Source organism: Neolamprologus brichardi, chromosome 8 (genome assembly GCF_056152115.1).
Source record: "Neolamprologus brichardi isolate AB-2024 chromosome 8, ASM5615211v1, whole genome shotgun sequence".
In the NCBI taxonomy this organism is placed as follows: Eukaryota; Metazoa; Chordata; class Actinopteri; order Cichliformes; family Cichlidae; genus Neolamprologus; species Neolamprologus brichardi.
In genome coordinates this window covers 15316667-15340885 of record NC_142111.1, presented here as the reverse complement: position 1 = coordinate 15340885, position 24219 = coordinate 15316667, and the positions used below count along the sequence as shown (strand labels likewise).

The window sequence follows — 24219 nt, the reverse complement described above, 5'->3', positions numbered from 1 at the left end:
CAGTTGAATAATCTGTTACTAGAAGTTTTTTACAAACAAATGATGACACCCAGCAGGGATTTTGTCTTCAAAAAAAGCTATCAAAGTTATTTTGAGGCATTACATATACCTAGCTTAAATTTCAATGTCAATAAAAACAGTTTTAAAAACTGTCATATAATGTATCCCAATCATTTCAGATTTTAAAAAAGTGCATAAAAGTTCTGCTTGTTTTCTGCAAAATAAGAATTTAAGAGCCTTTTTCCCCCTTTATTAATAATTATTCTGCCGTCTTCGTTGGTGCGTGAGTAATAAATACATTTAACTTTATATTTGACTAAATATTCACTTGATGCTGTGTTGCGGGGGTAATTAACTGACAGTCATAGACTTTGCATCAGGATTGGAGGACAAGCTTATAGACAGATGCAGATGCTCTTTGTAACTATAAAAATGGAATTTAAGCTAACATCTTACCTACCAGTCTTCCCAGATGAATAGATGTCCCCACAAAAAATGTAAAGTATAAAAAGAAAAAGAAAAATCAGACACTGCCTCAGTGTGTGTGCAAATGCAATATAAGGTCAGCAAGTGCAAACAGCTTCATACAGAACAATGAAATTGTGAAACTGTTTGCAGCTGATGCAGAAAAAGTCGAGGAATAAGATTTAAAGTTGCATTTAATTATTTATTTATAGCACTCATCATCTAGGAAATGCAGAGACTTTAAATGCTGAAAAATGTCTTAGTGTTTTTCACAAACTTTAGACGCTCTTACACTCTGAACAAAGGTTCAGAGGATATTCCAGGAATGGCGCTATTTTCCAGAGAACTTACTGGTCAGTAGGTAGTAATTTCATACCTGTTTATCTGTAATCTAGAATCAATAGGTAATGTGTCCAAAACATTTTTAGCTGTTTGCCAGTAAGTTAAAGCTTATCTCAATTATGATAAACCTTTCTCTCTGAAGTTGATTGGTGTCAGATTTAGGACCACGGTCATAAAATTCACATTAAAATACCATGTTTTTGTAAGGAACCAAGATAAATGATTTATGATTTTTTTTTTCACCTTTGTGACCTTTAACCTGCACAATGAAACTGACAAAACAAAAATAAATGTAACTAATATCCTGTAACTAATAGGTAATTTCAGAATTAACCCAACCTAAACAGTAGTCAGTACACACCTGTCATCGGTTAAAGTGACTCTGTTTAAAGTTAAATGAATTCCAGTTGTTCTAGTTGGACTTTGACATTTATTTAGCTGCATCTTACAATTTCAAATGGATCTCACGTTTAAAACGTATCAGTGAGGAGGAGGGTACAAAAGAAGGTTAGATAAAGTCTTTTAAAGTAACTGTGATCCAGGGAATCAGGTGATGGCAACTTTTTGAAAAGAATCAGGAGACTCTTTGCTGTTATTGTGCCAGATTTCAGTTTTTTACCGTAAGGTATAGCAGAGGAAGAAAAGCATTGCATAAGAAAAGGTTGAAATATTGTTCCTTTTCTGCTCAGCCCCACAAAAAGCGCAGGAGCATCAACTCCATCTTGGTGGCAGCAGGATGACTTTACCTCACACAGGCATCTTGTCTGAACGCCCACACCTCCCTTCTTAATAATTAATTTATCCAAGTATTCCCTACAACAGCCTATTTATAGAAGGCTTCACCAAACATCTCTGTGCTCATTTTCAAAGTGCAGCTGAAATACAAAGCAGAGTCTAAGTGGTGGTGCAATATTTTCTTCTCTTAACATGTTCTTTCCTCCATTTCTTGCTTCTGTTTCACTCATTCTTTCAGTTTCTTTGACTACACACATAGTTTACATGTGTTCTTTCACAGACCGCAGCCTGTTCTAATACACTACATCATAAATGCTGTGATAAAGTAATTGCTGTCAGCTGTGTAGTGTGATAGCTTTCCAGTTCTGTGATCTAAAAATAGACTTTTCACCACCTTACGGAGAGTAATTACAGAGAGTAACTGTAATTAATAGGATATTGCTTTTGAATTGTTCTTTCAGAGGGTTGTTATAAGATGTATAAAATCTGTAAAACAGCAGCTGTTCTAACATTATTCAATAATAGATAATAAGAGTTATAAAGGAGATCATGAGGATAGTGGTGCATATCCAGCAGAATGCACTGCAGACCCCTAATTTCAGAGGGTTAGGCAGCTGTAATTTTTTAAAATTACTTGATGTATAGATACATTCATTAAATAATTATTTATACTAATTTAATCAGTCTTTTTGTCAGCATGCTTGAATATTCACAGAGCATGATCAATGCCCCCTGACATGTATTATAAAATCAGCAGAGCTTAAATCAGACTGAACCCAGTGTGCATCTCAGGTAATGATTGTTCACACTGTGTGGCTGTGGTGCATAAATACACACTGCCCATGTGCATGTGGACTGAATATTTATGGACCAGCACTGACCTGGGCCTTGAAAGTCAGTTTGATATATTCGAGTATGTGGAGAACCAAATATTAAATGCATATGTGATTAGTGTGCTGGTTTCACAGCCTCCACTCTTCAGATGGCTTTTGACAAGATTTTATAACCTTGCTGCCAAAATGCGATTAGTGAGGTCAGCCCCTGATGTTTGACAATAGGGTCATACCTTGATGGGATTTAAGTCAGGCCAGTAAAATTTCTCTTCAGCAAACTGGAAAAAACATTTTGTTATGGGCTTTGCTTAAACCGTGAGGACACTGAAGCAGGAGAAAGTATTCCTCAAACCGTTGCTGTATGTCATAGTGTTTACATTTCCCTTAGCCGCAAGGGTAAATTTGTTGTATTTGTAATGATTTGACTTGTTATTTCAATGAAATACGTGTTTGAGGGAGTTATAAGTAGCTTCTTTCATGTGAAAGAACAGAAGGATTAAATCTTGAGTGTCTGTTTTAATCATGTGCAATCAAAAAAAATGCAGAAAAATGGATGTGTTGACAACTAGATCAGCAAATGTGGAACATGCAGTCTTTATCATTTCTTAGATAAAAGATAATCACATTTTTTTCAGGCCACATAATGTATTGCCATTTTTTTAGATGTGAAATTGATAAGACAATGGAATTGAAATTTGGATGAACAACATTATGATTTTTCTTTTTTGTTTTATTCAGGCAGATCTATAACCAGACTCTTGTCAATATGCTGTTGTAATTTGGAGTACTAATGCCCAGATTTCATGATTATTCAACCATGTAAAGCTACGTACCAGATATGTTTGGCAGTCAACTAGCTATTCTTTCACTTTTTAAAATTGGCTCTGAATCCCAGCTTTTGTCTGTTTTTATTTAATCTCTTTAAAAGCTTGGGGAGATAAATAAAGCCATTGATTATCGGACATATGTTGTCTAGTTTGTGCTCGAAGAAGTTGTTGCTTTTCCTTGGATGTGAAGCAAAGACAGGCATTCACTACAAAGAAGATTAACAAAGTCAGACAAGTTAAAAATCTAATAGAGAGGAACATCCATTACTGAATGGGCCACCAGTCATGCCAAGAAAAGGCCATTAAGGAAAGCATGGACTCAGCTCCCTGTAGAAAACATTTGCGAGAGGAGCTCAGTAATGGGTCAACAGAGAGGACTGTTTTCATCACTCAAACTAATTGGCATCTGTGAATCTGTAGCTTGAAGAAGGAAAAAAGGAACATGCTCAATGATATTGATTGGGTTTTCTGTGAAGGAGTGCAGCTGGATGATTTCAAAGCTCAGAGATGCAATAAACCTGATGAAGAGCCTCTCCACATATGAACATAAAGAGGTCCAGTGAAGCTGCAATGCTGGTCTTACTGGCTTTGAAGAAATGTCTCGCCTTTTGCTGGAAATGGTTACACAGGAAGAAAACTAATGCTTAGAAGTAACAAGAATCCAGAATTTAATATAAATCTGGATAGGCTTCAAGTTTGAGGCACTGCTCTGTATATCACAATGGTATCTTCAACCAAGTCACAAACACAGACCGCTAATGAGCTCTGTGCAAATTGAGGAGGTCTCACGGATCCATTATGTCCTTGCTCCCATTCTCCAGGCCGTTCTCTGTATGAATCCATATCAGTTATTATTTTCCATAAATTGAGTTCCATCACTCCCAAGTCCCTGTAATTATTTGTCATTCTCAGTTCCACTTTATTGTGGCCAAAAGCGCTGGATGGCAAGCATGCAAGAAATTGAGGAAAGTGAAGCCAAAGATGAATACAGTGCTTGCCATGCATCACTGACTGCATCAAATGCATAGCTGCAGTCTGCTCAATAAAACTAATCAAACATGAATTTTAAAGGGTATTGACTTGGGTGGATTTGCAAGGGAAAGCATATTTGCCATCTAAGGAAAAGAGAATAGCGGAGTGGGGTGGGCTGAATATGGAAGATCAGAAGTCAGCCTAGCAGTGCAAGGACAGAAAGGGTACAACTATTTTTAACAGACTAATATTTAAACAAGGCACATACACTTTAGCTGGTTGCCTGTTTGTTGTATCAAAACCCACTGCTATTGTTCCTACTTTAAATCTGCTGCCACCGCACAACATACACGATCCTCAATTAAATACAAGGTGGGTGTTTTAACATTTGAAGTTGCAGTCATTGTTCTAAAAGCCCTTGGAAAAAGTATAATAGTCCTTACCTAATCTTTAGTAAGGACATAGAAGTCCATATTAAAGAAGAAATGATTGAAATTATGAATACATTCAAAGATGAAATGGATTGCATTTACATTTTGAAAGAAGTTGTGTTGTTAGCAAATCTCAGCTCTAGGCATCTTTTTAGGATGTTTTAGCTCACTGTTTTTGGTCCATCGTGTTACTGTTTTGGTTCCACACTGCTCACCACCGACCAGCAAACGACCACCAAAAGCCTAGTGGATGCTAGTGACTGCATGATCAGTATAGGACATTAGCATTACAGGCACAAATATATACATATACATTAAACCCCACAAATATTTGGTTAAATGTCACTTAGCAAGTTGCACCTCAACCAGACACTTTTGGTAGTCATCAGCAAGCTTCTGAAAGGATTCTGTCTGGATATTTGGCCACTCTTCTTTTCAGAATTGAGTAGGGTCGTAGGGTTTCCTTTCTTTGTTGGTAGCCCCTTAGTCCATGGTGATTTAAAACTCCCTTCATTGTGGACAATGATGCTGGTTTTCCAGCACTCCCAGTTCATAGCAGGCTTGAACCTTGGGGGTTTCCTGGGTTGTTCCTAAACATCCTAACCAATTTCCTCAATCATGATAACTAATGAACCTAACAGAGAGTGGCCTTGTCAAATTAAAACACTGTATAATCTTCAGAATCACTTACTAAATGATGTTAAGTGCATGAATGTCTATATTTGAGACGTGTATGATTTTGACCCCATGTGGATTATCGAAAAATTTAGATTGTGTACTCAGTTCTTGTTTTAGCATGTATGCTGTGCAGTCATTCCACTCTGGGCCTTTTAGTACTTTTGTCGCTTGCTTTCTCAGTTTTCTTGAAAACAGTTATAATTTTTCGTGCTGTTGAAGCCTGACTAAATATCTTTAATGTTTTTTGTTCTAGCTGCAGCGGCTGAAACGCTCCCTCTCCTTCAAATCGGTCATACGCAGCAAGAGTGTGGACAACTTTTTCCAGCGCAGCAACGGTGAATCACAGCCACCTTTATGCCTAACTGCCACACCGGCACCACCGGCATCTCCTCCCCCCATGTCTGAGTCCCCCCTGGCCTATGAACACTCTCCCTCTCTCTCTCCATCTATCAGTCCTAACCCTTCGTTGTCATCACACTCTCCGTCTGTCAGTCCTTCAATATATGGGACTTCCAACATCCAGCCAAAGTGTCAGGCCCAGCCAGTGCAGCCAGTCAAGACCCACTGTTTCCAGGAGCATGTCTTCCGTAGGCCTACCAGCTGCCAGCGATGCAAACATACAATCCAAGGTAGGTCAGTTGTTCCACTTCAAGAACATCGTATTCCCAGCAAAAAGATGCAACCATGTTGGCTCAGGGTGTAGGAATTAGATTGTTATCAATCTGTTTTCTGATGTTTACCTTGATTTATAATGTTAGGGGCTTTTTTTTTTTTTTTTTTTTTTTTGTTATTTGTATCTGTCCATGGTGGAAATAAACGTGACAAAGAAAAAAGGCAAATGCCACTTGAAATTCAAAGACAAACTGATATTCTTGAGTGTTAGAATTTGAATTGTAGAATTTCTTTACCGTCCCTGTCATGATAATTCATAAAATATCTGAATGATCTGTTTCAACAGATATTCTACCTTTGTGTCAATGTGTGTGAGCAAATATTCCTAAAATGGTCATCTCAGACACAAGCCACACTCAGGACAGGCAGCCAGTCGTAAGAAAGCTGGATTAAAGTCAGGAGACTGAGAGTTAAAGTGGCTTGTTTTAGACAGAGTATGATGTGGAGGAGTGCCAGGATAAATAAGGATTAGTTTGAACTGCTATCATGCAAAGTTATCTGTCTAGATATAAAAACATGAAACTGGGAATGAGCATAATAGGTACCCTGTAATGGACTATAGCTCATTTCTTATTATTGCCCAGTCACTGTGGGCAGTTTGCAGTCTATTTGCTCATTGGTCCCAATGAAACCATCCGACAGCAGGCTTTATGGACCTCTGTACATGCTTCCACTGGGAGTTGTTTTGCCTTCTTGTTCTGTTGGCATGCTGACCTTTCTCAGCAGTGCTGTTTGTGTAAAATGGGATTACCAGTAACATCCACCAAACTGGTGTCTTTGTGTCCCTTTGTCTTTGGATGGTCATCAGTGTAGACCAATTTAAAACCATGTCAGTTTATGCACAAAGGCCATTTCTGAAGGTGGATATACTAACTGTGCCTAATATGTAACATTAGTTTTCTGTAATATTTTGCACACAAACTACAATGTATGTGAGTGACAGAGCTGGTTTATTTTATACTTGATACAGGAACCACAAATGAGGCACACATCTGGCACACCTCATCTTTGCTACCATTAGAATACCATCGCTAGCTAAGGATCGATTTAAAGCTACAGAAATATTTCCTGACAGGCTTATGGTAACACATGTAATGTTTGGTGTTAATGCAGGAAACTCCAAGCAGGGCCTACGTTGTAAATCTTGCAAGATGGCCACCCACCTCTGGTGCTCCTCCGAGCTCTCCCAGCAGCCCTGTAATGGCAAGGTAAGGCTCTTTGCACCTTCATCAGATTGTTACACTTTAAGGATTGATTGAATGATAGCATACAATTTCAGTGGAAGTGTCTGAAATACCAAGATTTAAATATTTCACAGTTATAAAGCACTACTCAGTTTGTTGGCTTTGTCTGAATATTAATTTCAGTGTACCTTAGTTGCTTTGCTTTTTACTGCCATCATCTCCCAACAGCTCTGCTTGATGTGGCCAAAAATTCTTGTCACTTAGTTAATTACCTTTCTATATGATGTGTTCTTGCATAGAGAATTTACTGAAAACGAGCACGTTCTCTGTAGAATGGAGACTAACACAGATTGCATTGTGCCAGCAGCTTTAAACAGCATCTGGATGCTGTAATTGTCTCTGTCACCTGGCATAGTGTTTTGTCTTGGTAATATGCCTCAGATCCCTCCGTCTTGTTAAAAGAGGATAAAAGCCTTTTTCAAGCCAAACCACCAAAGACAAAAAGGTATGGGTTATAATTGGAATCTTTATTGATGATGTTTTCACAGTAGACTGAGACTAAGTGTGAAGCCCGAGGGGAATAAAAGCTGTGGATGACACCTAGAATATACATGGCCAGGTCCAAATATTTTTCACTCTGCCTCTTTGCCCTTCCTCACACATGTGCTGCTCTTCTCACATGACGTCCTCTTCTCTCCCTCTCTCTTGTCTGGATGCTACATTTCCTTCCTCCCTTCTCAACTCAGTTGGAAAATCAATATCTCTCTGTACCAGCTGGTCTGGCTAATTCAGTGTGAAATTCAGTGTGTTTGAGGCATACAATCCCTTGAGGATATGACACGGTAGGCTTTCGCCAAGCCTTCGGCAGTGTCCTTTTCGATCACTGCGCGGTCATCAAATCGGGGATTAGGCATTTTACTGAAACTGAATGGAGTTCAAGGCTACATCGACATACATTAAGGGGTTCACTGACTCCGAACCAAAGCATGCCACCCAAAAGTTTTGTGTACAAAACATACTCTTCAATGTAAATTGCAGTTGGATTACAATTACTGTGTGTCAATTTCTCAGGTACAATTCATAAATGATTTAAAATTGGAGAAAAAATGTAAAGGGAACAAATTAAAGTCGGAAAAACTTACATGTGTGGCAATTCATGTAAAGTAGCCAGGTTTCCAATTTTGTATACATGTTACTAAAGTTAAGTCCCCAAAAACAGGAGCTCTAGTGCAATCATAAGTCCTCCCAGGCTTGAACTCCACTGTCTTTTAAGGACATTTAAAATAATAAATCTGTTTAAAAAAATCACTTAACATATTCTGTGTTTTGGGTTTGTTTGTTTTTTTTAATTCATTTTTACACTTTAAAATGTTTCATTTATATTTATGCCCAAGTCTTCAGTGTGTTTATCTGTTCTAGGGCAGCAGCCAGAACAGTAATAACTAACAGAGTCTAACGATACCACCATGGAAATTTATAGTTACTGCTTTTTAATCCTTCTTGACTGGAAATGAATCATAAGTGATCCCAGAAGTATTATTTTTTTATTTGTTTATTTTTTTTGTATGAGCCTCTGTCAGATTATATTCAGGTTATATACTTTTTTTTACTCTTATAACAATGTCATATGATTGTTATAAGAGTTACGTGACCCAGAAGAAGAAAGGAAAAAAATTCAAATCTTAACAAATGAACAGTATATTTTTTTCCTTTGAAATTTATTCTCTTGGGTTTGAGTAATGAAAAAAAATCTTAAACAAGCATTATTACATGAGGAGAATGGTCAAACAAAAAAATCTGAGTGGCTTAGAACTTAGAAAGCACAAGAGAGATATTGATGACTGCGCTCTTCTTGGCTCACTCTCAACCCATTTGCTGAGTGCACCGATATATGACCAATTACTTTAAAACGTCTCCAGAATCAAGCAGCTTTAAATTGGCTTGGAATCATGACAATTTTTTGCTAATCAATGCTAATTTGAATTAAAGATGAATTACAGTATTATTAGAACTAGGCCTGCTGCATTGCACAAAATCGTTGCTTCTGTGTGAAGTCTTTATACAGTTCAGAAATCTGAATCCAGTTTTGATCTTAAATAAGTGTGAACTTTCAGCTTGTCTGCTCCCCTAAAGACTAAGCCATTCCAGTAATACTGTCACAATAGTAAGATATTGTGATACTTAAACAAAAACCTGTTTTCAGTTAAAAGAAAATATGATAAGGGTTAAATACAAATAAATAAAGGCTGGGTAAAAATTTAAAACATCTGGGGTTGACAGCTGTCCTTGTCTTAGAGACAGTAGGTATGTGTAAAGTGATGGCCTGCTTGCTTTTGAAATAAGGAGAACTGCATAGAAATTTAAGCTACTGAGTGATCCGGGTTCTGGATAAATAAAGTTACCACTCACTCTTTAATGTGAAAGAAAGGTTTGTGTGCTTAAGAACATTTTCTACCTACAGTTTTGAGCACAGTTTATTTTAATTGGCATTTGCTGAATAGTTGAGCCCAGTTGTCTCTCAATAATTAGCAAAAGTGTGAGAGTGAAGCATTTGCTATATTTATTTACTGAGTTGTGTGTGTGTGTGTGTGAGTGTGTGTGTGTGTGTGTGTGTGTGTGTGTGTGTGTGTGTGTGTATCCAAAATCCTGTAAAGAACCTTGTGATAAACAGATTAAAAAAAGGATGGTATTTAAAATATTCAGTGAAAAAAGACAGCATTAATACCAGGACTTGGCTTTAGTTGCTTATCTGTGTCTCTATGCTAAAGGTACAACAATGCATAAAAAGAAGATTAATGGCATAGACTTAAAAAAACAAATTGTGAAATGAATAATTTAGGCAGTTTATGGAGGAGATGGCGCGCAGATTAATTAATAATAAAAATACAAAAAGTACAAATGTAACGCTTTTATTGAGAACTTATGACTTAGCCTTATTAAAGCACATAAGGACAGAGATAATCTGTTAACCTGTATTTAGTACTAGCAACAGGAAGTACTAATAAGTACTACAAATGATATAATTCTGGGAGTAAAACTATATATTATTGTTGTTAATAAGGAGGTTTGGTAATAATTTTTTTTTCATCAGTCTATGATCATCTGATCTATAGAAGTCTATAGGAGACTATCCAGGGTAAGCTCATTAGCTAATGAGCAATTCAATGAGCAGTTTCACATTCAGATGTGAATCCGACCCAGATTCAAAACAAAACACTGGGTGACATCATGGTAGCTACATCCATCTTTTATCCTGTCTATGGTGCACTTTTATGCTGAATACAGCACGAGTCTATGACTAATAGCAGGGCATAGTGGACGAAGTCACCTCACCGAGAAGGTGTGCATCCGCAGCATTCTGCTCCTTTTTTGTTCCTGTAACGTCTGATCAACTTTCAGAAAGTGCAGTAATGATCATTGTTTAGTTTTGTAGACGCACCGATAGCTGTGCACACTGTCAAACAGGTTTCATTTCGTTATAAAAGTCAACTAATATTTTGCCAGTCAAATGCCATCAATGGCCGTAGTGTTAAAATACAGTGAGAGTAAACATTTGATTTGCATCCCCCCCCCCCGTAACTGTTACCACATGCATTCAGTCTGTAATACTTCAAATACACAAACTGCAGTACTCTCATTAGTGGGTTTGATTAGGCAGATACAGTGGGGCAAAAAAGTATTTAGTCAGCCACCGATTGTGCAAGTTCCCCCACTTAAAATGATGACAGAGGTCAGTAATTTGCACCAGAGGTACACTTCAACTGTGAGAGACAGAATGTGAAAAAAAAATCCATGAATTCACATGGTAGGATTTGTAAAGAATTTATTCGTAAATCAGGGTGGAAAATAAGTATTTGGTCAATAACAAAAATACAACTCAATACTTTCTAACATAACCTTTGTTGGCAATAACAGAGGTCAAACGTTTACTATAGGCTCTTTACCAGGTTTGCACACACAGTAGCTGGTATTTTGGCCCATTCCTCCATGCAGATCTTCTCAAGAGCAGTGATGTTTTGGGGCTGTCGCCGAGCAACACGGACTTTCAACTCCCGCCACAGATTTTCTATGGGGTTGAGGTCTGGAGACTGGCTAGGCCACTCCAGGACTTTCAAATGCTTCTTACGGAGCCACTCCTTTGTTGCCCGGGCGGTGTGTTTTGGATCATTGTCATGTTGGAAGACCCAGCCTCGTTTCATCTTCAAAGTTCTCACTGATGGAAGGAGGTTTTGGCTCAAAATCTCACGATACTTGGCCCCATTCATTCTGTCCTTAACACGGATCAGTCGTCCTGTCCCCTTGGCAGAAAAACAGCCCCATAGCATGATGTTTCCACCCCCATGCTTCACAGTAGGTATGGTGTTCTTGGGATGCAACTCAGTATTCTTCTTCCTCCAAACACGACGAGTTGAGTTTATACCAAAAAGTTCTACTTTGGTTTCATCTGACCACATGACATTCTCCCAATCCTCTGCTGTATCATCCATGTGCTCTCTGGCAAACTTCAGACGGGCCTGGACATGCACTGGCTTCAGCAGCGGAACACGTCTGGCACTGCGGGATTTGATTCCCTGCCGTTGTAGTGTGTTACTGATGGTGACCTTTGTTACTTTGGTCCCAGCTCTCTGCAGGTCATTCACCAGGTCCCCCCGTGTGGTTCTGGGATCTTTGCTCACCGTTCTCATGATCATTTTGACCCCACGGGATGAGATCTTGCGTGGAGCCCCAGATCGAGGGAGATTATCAGTGGTCTTGTATGTCTTCCATTTTCTGATGATTGCTCCCACAGTTGATTTTTTCACACCAAGCTGCTTGCCTATTGTAGATTCACTCTTCCCAGTCTGGTGCAGGTCTACAATTCTTTTCCTGGTGTCCTTCGAAAGCTCTTTGGTCTTGGCCATGGCGGAGTTTGGAGTCTGACTGGTTGAGGCTGTGGACAGGTGTCTTTTATACAGATGATGAGGTCAAACAGGTGCCATTCATACAGGTAACGAGTGGGGGACAGAAAAGCTTCTTACAGAAGACGTTTCAGGTCTGTGAGAGCCAGGGATTTTCCTGGTTTGAGGTGACCAAATACTTATTTTCCACCCTGATTTACGAATAAATTCTTTACAAATCCTACCATGTGAATTCATGGATTTTTTTTTCACATTCTGTCTCTCACAGTTGAAGTGTACCTCTGGTGCAAATTACTGACCTCTGTCATCATTTTAAGTGGGGGAACTTGTACAATCGGTGGCTGACTAAATACTTTTTTGCCCCACTGTATGTTCAGATATTCATATCAAGATATATGTTATCTGAATGTGTATTTCTGATATTGTCCCTTTTAACAAAAAGCTTCACTGTTCAGTTTTATGCAGTCATTTCTGTCTAGATGTGAAGGTTATTTTCTGGAACAAGCAGATTAAAAAAGACATCTTGTCTGTCTGGCCTGAAAATAGCCATCATCTCCTTCTGTACCTTAAAACAGCATTTCACTTTTGAATGATTTCTGTACTTTTTAGATGATCTACAATCAGATATATTAGATAATCACAGCTGCCAGTTTCTTTTATTATTTTTAAAATTGTAGGTCCTGGAATAAATCATTTGGTGATCATTGGGGTTGGTAGATGGCAATTGTTTATCAGTAATTTCTGGTATGGTTTGCTTTGACCTTGTGAAATATTTTTGTATAGAAAAACATCTCATGAATTTTCATGAGATTGTTTTAATCTAAAAATAAAACACAACCTTGAAAGTGTTGTTTTTTTTTTTTTAAGTACAACTGTACTAAAAGTAATTCAGAGATTAAAGCCCTTTACCTGATATGTTATTTTCAGCATATATCACAAAAAGATGAAAGAAGAAAACAATCTAAGAGCTTAAATAAAGCTGAGATTCTTTAGAAACTGTTTCTATTTTGCGTCCCTTTCATGAAAAACAAGGCTTTGGAATTTATCTCTGAGTCACGTCCTGTAGCTAAACATGTTTCTCTTACTAAATAAAGAAACACAATCAGATATCAAAGGAGTACAGTATCAGATCTGTACTGGCGAGCTTCAGTTTGACAGTGACAAACCTTTGTGGCGAATTAATGCAGACACCACGTGATTAAATCTTCCTGAAGGCAGGCATATAAAAGGTACAGCAGTGTTTTTGGACATTTCTCCAACAAATCATCTAATGCTTAGTGTAGCGCTAACACACTTTGCTTGTAAACATCATGCTAACAAAAGTTAACACCTTGTCAGATGTTGACTGCCACTGGTTACTCAAGGGGGGGTCAGTACTGAACCACTGCCTGCTCATTCATCAGGAATGCATTCCTTCATGCTACAATCCATAAAATTAAAGCCTCTGATGGAAAAATATGGACAATATTTTGCATTTATTGCGTTCAAGACACATGAACTACCTTAGTATGTGCTTTGATAAATATCCCTTCATTTTTGCCATATTTTAAGGTGCACCTTTATAGTCTGATGTTGTCTCACATCCCAGCAGTAATATTTTGCCTGTGTTACTTTGGACCACTATGCTTTCAGTCACCAGATATGTGTGCATATCTCTGTGATGCTAGTGTCATCTGACAGAAGAGTTGTATTTGATTGCCTGGATGCAAATGTGCTGCAGCAGCAGAAGAAGACCACAGCCAGTGCCACTAGAGGGGTTCACCAAAATTGAACAATAGAGGACTGGAAGACATTGTCTGTTCTGTTGAGCACAAACAACATGAAAGCATGGAGCTATCCTGCCTTCAGCTTTTGGTGGTTTATGAAGATGGCGGTGATGGTGTGGGGGAAGTTTTCTTGGCACATTTGGGCCCCTCAGTACAAAGTGAGCATCATTTAAACCCCACAGCCTGCCTGAGTATTGGTGCTGACCGTGTCCATCCCTATTAAGACCATAGTGTACGCATCTTTTGATGGCTGCTTCCAGCAGGATGACACACCATCTCACAAAGCTCAAATAATGTCAAAGTGGTTCCCTGAATATGACAATGACTTTGGTCTGCGTAAATCGCTTCCAGAGCCACCACATCTGAATCCAATAGAGCACCTCTGGGATGTCGTGTAACAAGAGATTTGTATCACAGATGAGCAGCAACTGTGGGAGGCTGTCATGTCAATATAGACCAAAATCTCTGAGGAATGTTTCCAGCACCTTGTTGAATCTAAGCCTTGAAGCGCTTCTGAAGGCTAAAGGGGTCTCGTAGGTGTAATAAAACACGTTTTGCGTTTTATTTACTGCAGTATGTTTTAGTATTTTTCACATGGGTAAAAATTAGTTTTATTTAATTTGAATAAAACTCAAAGGAAATATATAATTTGCAGTTTTGAAAAACACAAACAAGATTATTTTGAGTGCATTCACATTTGAACCTTTTCAATTACTCAGAGTTCATGAGTATTTTCTGTAAGTATGTATAAGTATGTTCTGCTTTTCCTTACAAAAGCATTTTTCCTCTTCACGTAACATTCCTCCCTTTCTCTTTCCTTCTCTGCTGTCTCTCTCCTGGTATGTCAGACAGGAGCTTTTAAAAGAAACTTCAGCTCTCCTCTTCTTACCACTGATCCACTGGGTGTGGTTAGAGAGGCTCCTGCTGCGCAGGGTGAGTGATGGAAGCACAGACTGATTTATCTCAGCAGCAAATAACTAGACTCCGAGGATGACTAATCACCATGTCTGCGGCCTTTAATGCTTTATACATGAGAGGCGTGCGTGCGTGCGTGTGTGTGTCTCAGTATAGTATCATCTATAAAACTGCACATATGATGATCTTTTCCTTTTTGTCTGGTCATATGTAGAAGCAGATAATAGCACTGTTGATCCTGTGTATGAGGCCTTGCGCTACGGCATGACACTGGCTCAGTTGAGTCAATCCAGCTTCAGCAGTATCTCAGAATCACCCTGTCATGAGGTATAAATGCACACAGGCAGACACACACACATAAAATACACTGACAACCCTCATCATTCAGAAAAATCTATGTTGATATAATTTTTTGCAAGAATATTGTTCTTCCTGTCTTTATCATAGGAAGAAAAACTGCAAGACAAACTAGAAAACCAGCCTATAGCTGAAGAGGATCACATCCCAGGAAGTAAGTCAAATATTTTCTTGAATACAGGAAATGCATTTTGTTATGTTGTCATGCTAAAATTCCTTGAGGATTATTCTTAACATAACATCAGATCTCAATAGAGGAAAACAATCATGCTGGGAATCTGTTTTAATTGTAATGAAAAGTATCAACTTACAGAGGACTTGATTCAAAAACACACTGAAAATCAAAGTGAAAAAAATGATGTTCATTTTGCCAAAATTTAATTTCAGCAACTAATTTAATTGTATAGCCTCCTCAACATTGTCAGGCATGCTTCTAATGAGATAATGGATGGTGTTCTGGAGGTTCTCCTCCCAGATCTGGACCAGGACATCACTGAGCTCCTGGACAGTCTGAGTCAGGGTGCTGTTGCCTGGGCTGTATACGTTTGTGCCTCCCTCTCAAACCATCACTGACCCACCACCAAAACTGATCATGCTGCATTATGTGTTACAGGCAGCACAACATTCTCCATCTCTTCTCCAGATCTTTTGACATCTCTCACGTGTGCTCAGTATGAACATGCTTATTTCTTTGAAAACCACAAGGCAGTGGACCTGCTTTTATTCTATGGCAAATGCCGGTCGAGCTCCGTAGGTAATGAGCACAGGGCAACTAGGATACTGGGTTCTCAGGAACAGACTTAATGAGGGTGGCCTGACTGTTTGGTCAGAAGCATTCACACCAGCGTCCTGCTGGAGGTCATTTTTTTTAGCTCTGGCATCATGCTGTTCCTCTTTGCACAAAGGAACAGATACCGGTCTTTCTGATGGGTTAAGGACCTTCTACCACCCTGTCCAGCTCTCCTAACTGCCAGTCTCCTGGAATCTCTTCCAAGCTCTTGAGACTGCGCTGGGAGACACGGTGAACCTCCTGGAAAATGGTGCATATTAATGTGCCATCCTAGTGGAGTTGGACTACCTGTGCATACTCTGTAGGATGCAGGTATTGTCTCATGCTACCAGTAGTTTCTTATTCAGTAACAATTTCCCTTTAAAAAAAAAGACTTGGTAAACTCTCATGCTGGACAGATATAGACATTAGTTGAGTATTTGTTCATCACTGTTGGGTAACTGGTCCAGAGTCCAGGGACATCACTGTGCTTAGCCAAGAAATAGTCCCTTGCATAACCCACCTTCTTTTCTTTTAAAGCTATTTTTAATTTCAAGCTAACACTAAACAAATGAGACAGAGCATGTCCATGTGTGAGCTTTAGAGCTTCTGGTAAATGTAGTTTACTCTTTTTTTTTTGTTTGTTTTAAGGTTTGACATTTTTCCTTGCTTCTGGCAGCTGGGCTCTAGTTTCAGATTGCGTTGCTTCAGACTCATACTGATTGTTTACAAAAACAAACAAAAAAAACCCAAAGTATTCCTTGTGTAGGGTCTTTATGTAACATTTTCTGACTACATACTGACAAAAGAAAAAACATGCACCAGTACATTGGTCCTGAAAGTGATACTGTACAGGTATTGATTAATCTAGAATTTGTCATTAAAACAACTTTATAGAATATCTGAATACTGAGTGAAAAAATGTGTAATGCATAAAAAACACTTTTTGAAACAATACGTTACACAGTTTGAGTATTTAAAGAACAAATGTTCAGCTCTAATACATTGTGATATGTTTCTGGTAAAGGACAATTGCTAAATAAATGTCAAAGAGTTAAAGGACCACATTAACATAATATACAGTACAGTGTAGAGGTGGTAGTGTGTGTCTTCTGCACTTTTCCTCTTTGACTTTAGTCCCAGGAGAAGAGATCATCTCTGTTTGTACTGCTGCCACTTTATAGTGAATGACCTTCCCTTCTGCCTTACTTGTTTGCCACAAAGTGACAAGAGCTCTCCCTCTTCCTATGTCTTGTCTGTTCTTTCTTTCTCTTACACCACCACTCTTTCTTGATTTTTTTCCTTTTTTTCTATGTGACCTTTCTTTGTCTCATGTATATTATCTGTCTTTGGTTTCTGTGTCTGTCTCTCCAGTGCTCACCCCTCCTGAAAGCGAGAAGGCTGATTCAGAAGAACGGGTCAGTCTAAAGGTGTGTAGTCAGCATTGCTCTGTTATTTCAGCTTCTTTTTTTTTTAATTAGTACAAATGCATTCTGTCAAAAAATATTTTTATGTTTGATGATTCCACAAGAGAAGCATGCAAAAAAGCAATCTTGATTTTCCATCTGGTTTTTGTTTTGTTAGACTCCAAAACGAATGGAGGTTCGCTCTATTCACACGTATGTGGCGCTCTACAAGTTTCTGCCTCAGGAGAAGAACGATTTGGAGCTGCAGTTAGTAAAATTCCTTTGTTTATGGTTTGTTTGTGTGTCATTTGTTGTCAATATTGTTCAGTTCCGAGAGATGAGAAAGTGTGTACCTGGACAAAATTTTACTGACATTCACCCACCATCTGCTTCCCCAGCAGGATGATTGTAGGGGGTTGCATGGTTCGGTTGGAAAGGGAGAGCATGCTGGGAGGTCAGGAAGGACAAACAGCTGCACTGTGTGTTAAAAAAGGAGTGTTTGTATGTCAGTAGGTGCAGGAATCTTCTGAGTGTAGAATTACACCCAACAGTAATCTGGAGGATAATTCTGTGCAAGAAGACAGCACATCAGGAATTTCTTTACATGGACAACAGTCCACTAAGAAAGCTCAGTAATGTTATAAGTGTTCAGACATAGCTGGATTCATCAGTCTGGTACATTTATGGCATTCACTTACATTTCACTTAAATGTTATGTTTCTTATGGCTTTATATAGACAAAGTGGTTTTGTTTCTATTAATGAATATTATCTGAATAAACTCTAATTAACTGCACTTTTCTTGGGATTTCAGCACACATGTCTATATTTGTACTGTACTGCATCAGCCACTCACAGAAAAAGCTCAGACAAACCGATATCTCTACTAGGTTGGGAATACCAGAACTATATGATAGACAAGTATTCTAATCTTTTTTTAAAAATAGCAACAGTTTATTAGACATCAGAGACTGCTGACTGTGCTGTTGTAATTTTATTTGATAAGTGTGCAGACACTTATCACAAGTGTGCAGACACTTGTGATAAGTAAATGTTGGTTCGGAATAAAATAGCCCTTTATTGTTATTGTATATGTAAGGTGAAATTATGGGTGCTTAGTGCCAACTGTGCCGGAGTTTAAAAAAAATCAGGAATAAATGGCAAACAGAAGAAATATATACAAACTAGAAGAATACATATACAAAACAAGAGAAAGGCACACTTTGGAGAGCAAAGTGTTTGGAAGCAGTGAAAAGGACTGTCTGAGTATAGAGTCTGTGTGTGAGCGGCCTGAGTGATGAGGGTTACTCAGACCATGGCTCAGATTAATGAGATGGGTGGGCAGGGGTGGGGTGTGGGGGGTTAGTGTTTTTTAACAGTCTGAATGACCCAGGGGAAGAAGCTGTTGGTGAGTCTGGAGGTGTGGGACCTGATTGACCTGAGGCGCCAACCAGAGGGCAGCAGGTCAAACAGGTGGTGGGCGGGGTCACCTGTGATGGCCCTGGGTGTTCTGAGACAGAAGGATCTGGCGATGGCCTCCAGGGGTGGCAGAGAGCAGTCAATGATTTTTTTAGGGGGGGGGCCTTGTTAATTACCCTATGTGCAGCCTTCCTGTTCTCATTTGTGGCCTCTGCGTACCAAACACCAAGGCAGTAGTAGAGCACACTCTCCACTGAGGAGCCAGTAGAAGGCCAGCAGCATCTTCTGGTCCAGGTTATTCTTTCTAAGGACACGGAGGAAGTTTAGCCACTGTTGGGCCTTAATAAGGTCAGCTCATTAAAGTTAGGTCAGCCTATTAAGATTGCTGTTGTGACTTTAATGGAAAACTGACCAAAGTACACAGTCCAGCATGAAGCCAGCTATTTCAGTTGCCTTCAGACTAATGGAAAGAAGCGTCTCAGGCTGCTGTGATATTTACAGGATTATACATAATAGAAGAGGGAACAAATACATAGTGAAGTCCATTTTCGTTATGTAGCACATTAAAAAAAACCCACCAAGACACAAATGGTTGATCAAGTGTTCCAGTTCAGGCAAACCCCTTAACACACACACTAGCCTGAAAATGGTCAGTGTTATTCTGCTGCTGTATACTTACTGCCATTATTAGTATTTTAAATGACATTTGAAAAACTCTAAATGGTTTACATCAATGTAAAAATACCACCTCCACAGTTCTTACTTTGTAATAAGGGTTGATAGACAGCAGAAGTATTGTATCTTGTATTTCCTGTTGTCTATAGGTGCAAATATGCGTCGAATTAGTTTTCACTGTATGCCTCTGTGTGTTGGCCCTGCGACAGACTGGTGACCTGTCCAGGGTGTACCCAACCTCTCGCCCTATGACAGCTGGGATAGGCTCCAGCACCCCCCGCGACCCTAAAAAGGATAAGCGGAAGCGAATGGATTGATGGATGGATGTATATCTAACACTGCCAACTGTTTAGTCTTTTTTTTTTTTTTTTTTTTTTTTGGTAAAAATAGAATAAAATTACAAGGGAACATCAAACCTGACACTATTGCTTTTAAAGTGGTAAAAATCCTCTTCAAAGGATACTCAGCTCACTGCACTCTGGTCTATATTCTGTTTTCTCTGCAGGCCTGGTGACAGAATTCAAGTGACAGATGATTCTAATGAAGACTGGTGGAAGGTAGGCTTTATAAAACAGACTTTATATTTAAATGCACCGAAGTGTTATCTATTCACTAAGTCATTCGGAAGCATTACATTTTCTTTCTTTTTAACTGAGCCAGTGCTTTTGTAAATAACATATTTACTTATCCAGGACCCTCAGCTCGACATCTGAACTTCCTTTCAAAGCAGGGCTGTTTGGTCACAGTAACAGAGTTGATAGTTGAGCCCTGAAGTAAGGCAGGTATGACTGTTAGCAGAGCTAGTTAACATGAAGAGGAAGAGGACAGATTGCTATCTGTGTTTTAATGAGACAGCAGGCGATTTTAACCTTGACCAGCAGAAGGACAGACGAGTCTTCACATAACAAAACATCAGGGAAAAGTAAAAGCTTGTCTTACCCGACACGGTGGCAGCAAAGGAACTATTTTTCTGCAGCTAATTTTAGTTAACGAAGAAGCCTCAATTAAATGAATGAAAAGATCATCAAGGGGCTCATTTAAAATTGACTGTAAATAAATATTTTTGTTGAATTTTTCTATTTTCCTTCTTAAAGAGTACAAACCAAATTACTTCAGAAAACAATATTTGTGACTTGATTTCAACGCAGTACAATTCTTCATTCAGAATGTGTTTAAAGTGATGAAGGACAGTCTAGTGACTTCAGCTACAAATGCACAAACAGTGCTACTGTTATTTCAACAAAAATAACAAAAAAACATACAAACCACCTTCCAAAAGAGATACTTACACTCTGCAGAAATCTGCTGTTTCCCTTTTATATATTCTTTCAGTTTAAGCAAGGACTCAGCCAAGCCAGCAAAATGGGTAAATTTTGAGTTGTGCAACTCCAGCATTCCTGGGTTTTGTATGCTTGTGTGCCAGAGTCTCTGAAGAGAATAGCAGGGGATTAGGGCTTCACAAATACAAAAATGCTTTTTGGTCTAGTGGCTGTGTTGCTAATTAGGGAACAAAAACTCAGAAATCTCTTTTTAATTCCAGATTTCTTGCTAATTGTGACGGTTCATTCTCATTCATTTCTCTTATTGTGGTACAAATGTGATGCTTATTTGAGGGCTGCAGAGGAAGCATACTCATGTTGGAACATAAGCGGACATGATATGAAATAATTTACCTTAAGCGAGTGAGCAAAGTTGAGTGAAAACCCAGTGAGTGAGATCTATTTTTATACTACAACCAGTGCAGACCTTTTTTTCCTCTCTGTTTAGACTAACGGGCTAAATGTTTGTGTATGTGTGTGTCCTTGGTTGGGTGTGTTTGCCAGGGGAAAAGCAGAAACAAGGTGGGATTTTTTCCAGCCAACTTTGTGCAGCGTATCCGCCCTGGTGAGAGGGTGTGGAAGGTCACTACTGGTTTCCACGGCAACCGAGACAAAGGCCAGATGACTGTGAAAGAGTCCCAGGTGAGACTGTAAAATACACACAGTTTCTCTTGCACGCTGAAAGCCTTTTCAAAATCTATGCAAAGGAATGCAAAAAGCTGCTGTGATTACCGAGGACTGCATGTTATGACTGTTTTTTGTTTTTTTTACCTCAGTCCAGAAAGTCACATATTTATTTTTTTTATTTCACTTGCCCTTCCACCTGCTCCATTGTCCTCTCTTCTTGCCTTTCCTCACCGTCTGACTCTCCCTCTGCAGATCTGTATCGGGAAGAACGAGGAGATTGACGGCTTCCTCCGGCTGAGCAGCGGGAAGAAGAGGGGCCTGGTTCCTGTGAAGTGTCTGCTAGAAATATGACGGCGCTGCTTTCGCCTTGACCCTCATTTTGTTACAGTGATGGAGGAATACTCAGGAGTGTTTAGCCAACACCTCACTGACCACCAACCACCCGCCTCCATCTCAAAAATGTGGCAGTGAAAGCAGTGTGAGTGGAAGATAACTCACAACTTTGCTTTTTACCGCAGTTTAAGACCTAAAGGATGCAGGGGCTTCCTTGCAATTATTTAGAGCTACTTTTCTTGTAGCACAGCTTTCCTTTTTTATACCCTCACAAATGAAATGTAGCATTATGTGGAAGAGGATAAGTGTGCAGGAAGTCTGGCTACCTCAATAGCCATCTCCATTGGCCATCTGTTTGTGAGAAAGAAGAGAGGACTTTTTAATTATGATGTCGAGGCTTGTCCAAGCCTAAAGAGATATTGTAAGCAAACTGTCTTAATGTCATTGTTTTTGTAGAGGAAACGAGACATTGTGAAAGTCTGTAGCTGTTTATTGTGATGCGTTGTGCAAACACACTGTCTGGCTGTTTGTTTGAAACCCTGTTAAACCGCCTGGATTTGATAGATTTAGCTGAGAATTTAAACCATATTTGGATGTCCGCACTGCAGCTCTATATGAGCACATTTTACATCATGATATGAATTGATGATATGGATATGTGTCACTCCTGCTCCGAGTAGAAAAAGATTCAGGTATTACATAATATATAAAAGTAAGTCTTCTCGGCTACATCTTTTATTAATGACACACACAGATGCTGAGGTTTTTACATTTCAGACTGCTCTCCGGTGATTGGAATATCGTAGATTTGTGCTCTTCACAGCTCTGATGTGACAAATGCTTTGCGTGCACCTCGGGGAGTTTCTTTGTCAGTGTGCCCTTCAGTCGCACTTTCTTTACACACACAGATTTCATAATTCACTCTGTTCAGTGTAGCATTAAAAACCATCCACTAGAATCTGCTTTCTTCATCAAATAAACACCAAGCCATGTCTATCTGTATGTAATGTCCTGTAATATTCGCGGTCATATCTAGTTGTGTACTTCAGCATGAGGATGGTGTCAATGTTAGGACTTTTTGATGTGCTTGCTTTTCCTCCTGGACAGAGCAGAGCAAAGAAATAATCCAGGATGATTTATTAAACTCTTCCAACTTTTAGTCTCTCAGACACTCAAAAGTTTATGTTATTTTAAATCAATGGCAAGTTTCTCCCAGCACACATAAGTGATAAGTATTAAAGAGAGACCAGGGTTAGGAAAAAGACTAAATCACCTCACGACACTTGGTTTATTGCTCTGTCATTTGAAAACAATAAGGCAGTCATGGGCTGCCTTTGTTGTGGCAATAACTGTAAATACAATTATGACAGTATTTGTAAATAGCCTTAAAAATATTGTATATAGCGGCTCTGAATAGCACTCTGGTTAAGAGGTTTGCAGCTATCCAGGACCCAACTAAGGGCATTAATTTCACAGTTACAACTTACAGGAAATTACTATTTATTGTCTTACTTACCTATGTATGCATCTCTTTGCTCAATTAACAACTACCCCTGTCAGCACAAGTCTTTTCAGATACTATGCACAACAGTTCTAGTCACTCACCTTATTTTATACTCGGCTTATTTCCAGTGTATCCACACGTGTGTCGGTGTGCTTTTGCAAGGATTTGAATTTGGACTTGCTTTTACATCTTGAATTAGTCTGTACCATGCTACTCTTAAACATTATCCTCACTGACTAGAACCAAAATTGGCTCAGGATCAGTATTACCAGGTGAATCTCAAATCTAAATGCGCACTACCAGGCTAGTTCTCTGCATGGCTAGCTGCTCTGTGATCTTCACAGCTCTCAATAAAGTTAAATGAACTCTAAAATGCTGTCTTTTTGTCTTTGTTATCCAATTTTGTGCTTTCAGTTTGAAGTCAGCAATAGTTGTGGAGAGTAAAGATTTAGTAGTATAACCTATTTCTCTGCGACTCTTTGGTTTTATCACTAAAGGTGGAAAATTGCTGCTTTAATTTAGTGCTTTTAAAAACCAAACCAAAATTTTGAGTCTTCTCATTGCACTTATATTTATCACTAAATATCAGGGACCCTTATGTTGACATAAAGATTAAATCTAGCTGTTTTTTTAACTCATAAATGTTCACTTTTACAAGAGGGCTAGTGCTTTAGGAAGGATTTGGGTCATTTCCTGAAGAAGTAGCATGGACTGCACATGAAAAATTGATTCAGCGCTGTTGCAAAGAGGCATCAACATCACAGGCGTGTTGGACTGGTCCTCTTCCTTGTCTTGAATTTCTGGAATGTAAGTGTAGCTCATCTGACTGTGTTGTTCAATAATTTATAAATAATCGAATGAATATTAGCTAAAGGTTTATAGTAAACTGTAATTGTCTTTGCTAGCAGCTCTGTGAGGCCTTGAGCAACGATTTTAAGAAAATGCTAACAAGCTTGTGTTTATAATGGATAGCCTTAGCATGCTACATTAGCTAATTTCTACAAAGCTAAAGCCAGTGGGAATGCTGCCAATTTTGAAGAAATTTTGTAAAAAATTCAAGAACTGGACAGTTTTGCCTGTCGAAGCTGCTACG

The 24219-nt window shown here is 38.9% G+C and overlaps 1 protein-coding gene across 1 annotated transcript in view; it reads left to right on the top strand.

The window, feature by feature from the left end:
- The window catches only part of LOC102780307 (SH3 and cysteine-rich domain-containing protein 2-like), a 35820-nt gene extending 12334 nt beyond the window's left edge, over positions 1-23486 (top strand). The window contains exons 2-11 of the mRNA XM_006791188.2: positions 5537-5912; positions 7069-7163; positions 14652-14736; positions 14933-15045; positions 15166-15229; positions 17219-17274; positions 17429-17517; positions 19849-19900; positions 21167-21304; positions 21542-23486. Coding sequence (XP_006791251.2) covers positions 5537-5912; positions 7069-7163; positions 14652-14736; positions 14933-15045; positions 15166-15229; positions 17219-17274; positions 17429-17517; positions 19849-19900; positions 21167-21304; positions 21542-21640 — 1167 coding nt within the window. The 3' untranslated portion in view covers positions 21641-23486. The remainder of the gene's footprint in view (positions 1-5536; positions 5913-7068; positions 7164-14651; positions 14737-14932; positions 15046-15165; positions 15230-17218; positions 17275-17428; positions 17518-19848; positions 19901-21166; positions 21305-21541) is intronic.
- Positions 23487-24219: the final 733 nt, after the last annotated feature.